At 41.1% G+C, this 5,000-nt stretch overlaps 1 protein-coding gene across 1 annotated transcript in view; it reads left to right on the top strand.

The window, feature by feature from the left end:
* Positions 1-4,563, top strand: part of LOC125036943 (calcium-activated chloride channel regulator 1-like) — a 21,545-nt gene extending 16,982 nt beyond the window's left edge. Inside the window, exons 15-20 of the mRNA XM_047629903.1 lie at positions 255-408; positions 655-745; positions 999-1,099; positions 1,808-1,958; positions 2,775-2,991; positions 3,213-4,563. Coding sequence (XP_047485859.1) covers positions 255-408; positions 655-745; positions 999-1,099; positions 1,808-1,958; positions 2,775-2,991; positions 3,213-3,390 — 892 coding nt within the window. The 3' untranslated portion in view covers positions 3,391-4,563. The remainder of the gene's footprint in view (positions 1-254; positions 409-654; positions 746-998; positions 1,100-1,807; positions 1,959-2,774; positions 2,992-3,212) is intronic.
* Positions 4,564-5,000: the final 437 nt, after the last annotated feature.

Consider the following 5,000-nt stretch of genomic DNA (forward strand, 5'->3'; position numbering starts at 1 on the left):
TATATCATCTGCAATGTTGATTTTCATTCTTCACCATACATAATCGATAGGATGTTAGTATTGAGTGCTTGACATATGAACTCCTAGCTAATTATTTTGATTAAATATGTAAAGAAAACAAGGTGTATTTGCCCTTACTATTTTGCTTTTTTTTTTTTTTAATCCCTGTGTCTAGTATCCTACATTTCTTTTCAACAAGTATAACCACCTATAATAAACCAATACATCTATCGGAATACCTTTGCTTTCTTCAGTGCCTTGGTAACGCCGCCGAACGAGTCAGACAGAGGCGAGGTCTACGAGCTCTTGGATAACGGCCAGGGAGCGGACATCCAGGCGGGGGACGGAATCTACTCTCGTTACATGACGCGCTACACCACGACGGGCAGGTACAGCGTCAAGGCTCAGGTGCGTCCGATGTCAAGTGCCATTCTTCGCTGGGTTCGTTATCTTCTGTCATGCTGTCTAGTCATTTCAAATAGCCCGATTCACCGTTTTTAGCAATTAATTTGTCTTTCACCCGTGTCTACTGCCATCCCCCTTCTAGATTACTGCTCTTTTGTATAAAGAAAAGAAAAAAAAATCCAGTGGTGTAGAACAGCCTTAGATATCAGTGGCTAAAACAAAGGATGTCCCTGGCTCCTTCTCCCGCAGGTAACCGACGGAGGCACGGCTGTCATCAACAGAGGCTTCCTCACGGCCCCAGCTCAGCGAACGCGTCGTGATATCAGGGAGACTATCGAAGGTTGGCTTTGGAATGTTCATTTTTCCCTAATGGTTATTCTTCTTTCCTTTCGAAAGGGAATGCGACATACGAATCACTGTGTTTAAAAGTTATAAAAGTAAACGTATTTTTTAAACATTTGTAAAACAGCAAAGATACTTACTAATTATTGTTTATTCTATTTTGTTATTATTTTATTTTAGCTTTATTGTGTGGTTGGGGGGGGGGGGTAAAATCTAAGACACATTGTTCTCCAAGGCTTCTGTATTTTCAGAGCGACCTCCATACTGCTGCGGAAACATAATCCCACTTGACCAGGAAAATGCTTTCAATACCGGGACATTCAACAGAATCTCTGTTGCTGGATCTGTCAAGGTAGCTATTGACACACACACGCACATGCGCACACACACACACACACACACGCGCACACGCGCACACGCACACGCACATGCGCACACACACACACGCGCACACGCACACACGCGCACACGCACACGCACACGCAAACGCACACGCACACGCACACGCACACGCACACGCACACGCACACGCACACGCACACGCACACGCACACGCACACGCACACGCACACACACACACACACACACACACACACACACACACACACACACACACACACACACACACACACACACACACACACAGAGGGAGAGAGGGAGAGAGGGAGAGAGGGAGAGAGGGAGAGAGGGAGAGAGGGAGAGAGGGAGAGAGGGAGAGAGGGAGAGAGGGAGAGAGGGAGAGAGGGAGAGAGGGAGAGAGAGAGAGAGAGAGAGAGAGAGAGAGAGAGAGAGAGAGAGAGAGAGAGAGAGAGAGAGAGAGAGAGAGAGAGAGAGAGAGAGAGAGAAAGAAAGAAAGAAAGAAAGAAGAGAGAGAGAGAGAGAGAGAGAGAGAGAGAGAGAGAGAGAGAGAGAGAGAGAGAGAGAGAGAGAGAAAGAGAGAGATAGAGAGAGAGCGAGAGAGAGAATGAGAGAGAGAGAACGAGAGATAAGTAAGGTAATCTAAGATAACAGTCGCAGCATAACGCTTGTCCCAAACCCGCTTTCCTTTGCCCCATAACAGGTCATAGAAATCCCCAAGGGTGACTCGCAGCCGCCCTCGCCCGTCCGCGACCTCAAGGTGTTACTCGGTTGCTGCAGCGGCCTTGGCGATACTTCCCACAACCTGATTCTTACCTGGACGGCGCCCGGAGATGATTTAGATGACGGCACAGGTAAGAGAGACAGACAGACAGAAAGGGAGAGAGAGAGGGCGGGGTAGACGTAGGGTAGTCAGGAGGAAAGAAGGGAGGAGTGGAGGGAGGGAGAGCAGGAGAGTGAGAGAAAGGAAGGTAGAAAGAGAGAGAGGGAGGAAAATAGGAAGGGAGGATAGGAGGGAAGGAAAGAGAAGAGAGGAGGAGGGAAGAAAGGAAGAGAGGGAGAGGGAGAGGGAGAGGGAGAGGGAGAGGGAGAGGGAAAGGGAAAGGGAAAGGGAAAGGGAAAGGGGAAGGGAAAGGGAAAAGGAAAGGGAAAGGGAAAGGGAAAGGGAAAGGGAGAGGGAGAGGGAGAGGGAGAGGGAGAGGGAGAGGGAGAGGGAGAGGGAGAGGGAGAGGGAGAGGAGAGGGAGAGGAGAGGGAGAGGAGAGAGAGAGAGAGAGAGAGAGAGAGAGAGAGAGAGAGAGAGAGAGAGAGATAGAGATAGAGATAGAGATAGAGATAGAGATAGAGATAGAGATAGAGATAGAGAGAGAGAGAGAGAGAGGAACGGGTGAGCAGATTTTTACAGATGACCTGCCAGTCTTCATAAAATTCTTTTAATCATATCAAGAGCAGATCTTATTGGGAAAGAAAGGAGAGGAGAAGCAATCATAAACCTTTTTATTTTATGGGGTATATCATAGATATTACTTCCTTGACAAACATTTATACAGGGAGTATGTCAATGAGGCAAAAAGGGAATGTAATTGATAATATTGCGTATAAAATTGCGTATTAGTAATTTCAAAATGTTTCAAAATAAGAAATTTAATATAATTTTTCACTTGTTTTCAGTCTCGAGTTATGTGGTTCGTGTGAGCACCAGTGCATCTGATTTACAAGAGGACGCTTTTAATGACGCCCCTAACGACACCCTCGTGAACATCTCTGCCATGGACGGCATACTTGTCAAAGCTGGCGAAAAGGTGACAGTCAATGTGTCTCTAGACCTAGACCTTCGCCAGTCAAATTATTTTGCGCTGCGAGCCATCGACGATGCTGGATTAACGAGGTTTGTGAACTGGTCTAGTTGCCAGTAGGCCTTATCGCTGTGTTAGACGTGAGCTGATACTTTGGTCACGAGTTGTAATCATGGAATGAAACGTGGTGCTTATTTTTATCTAATATGGTATGGAAGATAAAATTAATTTATATGATATTTGATGTAATATAATAGTGATGATTAAAACTGCAGTTTCTGTATTTTTAATGTTATTGAATGATCTTTTGCAGTATGGTCTCCAATATTGACATCCTTGGGTCAGAGCTTTTGGTGGCAGTGCCAGCCGTGTTGGTCATTCCAGTCTGGGCCATCGTGCTGATTGCTGCAGTCCTCTTACTGCTGATTGTCGCTTCGTGCGTCGTGCTTTCGTCGCGGAACACTGGCAAATATGACTGTGTCGAAAGCTGAGATATGCCAAAGAGAGGATGTGGTCGTGCGTTTTATTTCATGTGATTTTGCATTGCATGGTTTTAGCCAGTGAATCTTCTCGACAAATATGATAGCTTAAAGTTATCTTAAAATGTATAGACTGTAATTTGACATGTGCTTTTAACCCTGTGGTAATTCAGGAGGCCTTCATGAATTCATGCTTCATTTTCAAGCATTTGTGTTGGCACTGTATCATACATGCATAAAGATATGGCTATTCCATACATATATTGTAGTAGTTATACTATACTGTATATAACAATTATAGTTAGAAAATAACATAGTTCTAATGTAACTTAATTCACTTTACTGATGCCACAGAACCATTAAGGTTCTCTGTATATTAAACAGTTGCTTTTGGAAAAGTTCTTTCAACCTGTCTGATTTACTTATTTGCATTTCACAGAGTGCTGCGTTCTTACAATCCGATGTGCTAATATGTGTACCTGAGAGAAATGGCAGAGGGGTTGAGTTCTAACGGAAAGCAAGATAGATAGAATTATATAGAAATATGTTCACTGCAGCAGTAAAAGTCGCCGGCGGTTTTACATTGCTAAGAAATCTTGGTACTAGAATCAAACTTCATTAATAATGTAACAAAAAGTTCAACTCGAAATCTTTTATGTGTATAAGGACGTTTGACATCCAGTTACCAGAACAAGCAACAAGAAATCAGAGAAGAGAAAGATCATAATGAAATCCTTCCAAAACAAAATCAGTACTCTAATTCAGACATATCCTGTAATAATTATGGTGCTTCTCTTCTGCTTTTATGCTGATTACAAAACGGAATTGGGTGACGCAAAACGTACATAGTGTCAGATGTACATTACTTAACATTCTCCTTAGGCAACTTCCGCTATACTTATGCTGTTCCTTGTGACCGTTTTTCTTGCTTATTTTTTTCATCTCTAGATATCATTCGTTCACTCTTACCTCTCATTCCACAAATTCTCCTTCTTTCATATAATTCCTTTCCTCATATACTTTTTTCCATTTCATTTTCTTTTCTCTTGTCACGGAATTTGCTATTTAATTCCTCAAATGTCATCCAAAATATGAGATAACAGGATTAGATCGGTCTTGTCTCGGGTCGTGTATCCTACATATTGTATGGAAGATATTATGTTCTAATAAAACAGACATGAAAAACTGTTGTTTTTATTTTCTAAACTCTCCCTTTTTAATGAAGAATCTATAAATATGTGAATAAAGATAATCATGCACAACATTTAGAGAATCTGAGCGAATTACATATATTATTTATTGTAACTACGAAGCATCCATTTAATGCTATCATTATTATCATCATGATTAACTTTATTGTTATTATTATCAATATTATTTTTTTAGTATCATTATTATTGTTATTACTATTATCATTATTATTATTATTATTATTATTATTATTATTATTATTATTATTGTTATTATTATTATCATTATTACTATTATTACCATTATTATTATTATCATCCTTATCATCAATACTATTTTTATTTTATTATTACTATTATTATTATTATCATGATTATCATCATTACCTCTATGGTCACTGTTATTATCACCGTTATCATCATTAGCCTCAT

The sequence above is a fragment of the Penaeus chinensis genome, chromosome 22 (assembly GCF_019202785.1).
Source record: "Penaeus chinensis breed Huanghai No. 1 chromosome 22, ASM1920278v2, whole genome shotgun sequence".
NCBI lineage: Eukaryota > Metazoa > Arthropoda > Malacostraca > Decapoda > Penaeidae > Penaeus > Penaeus chinensis.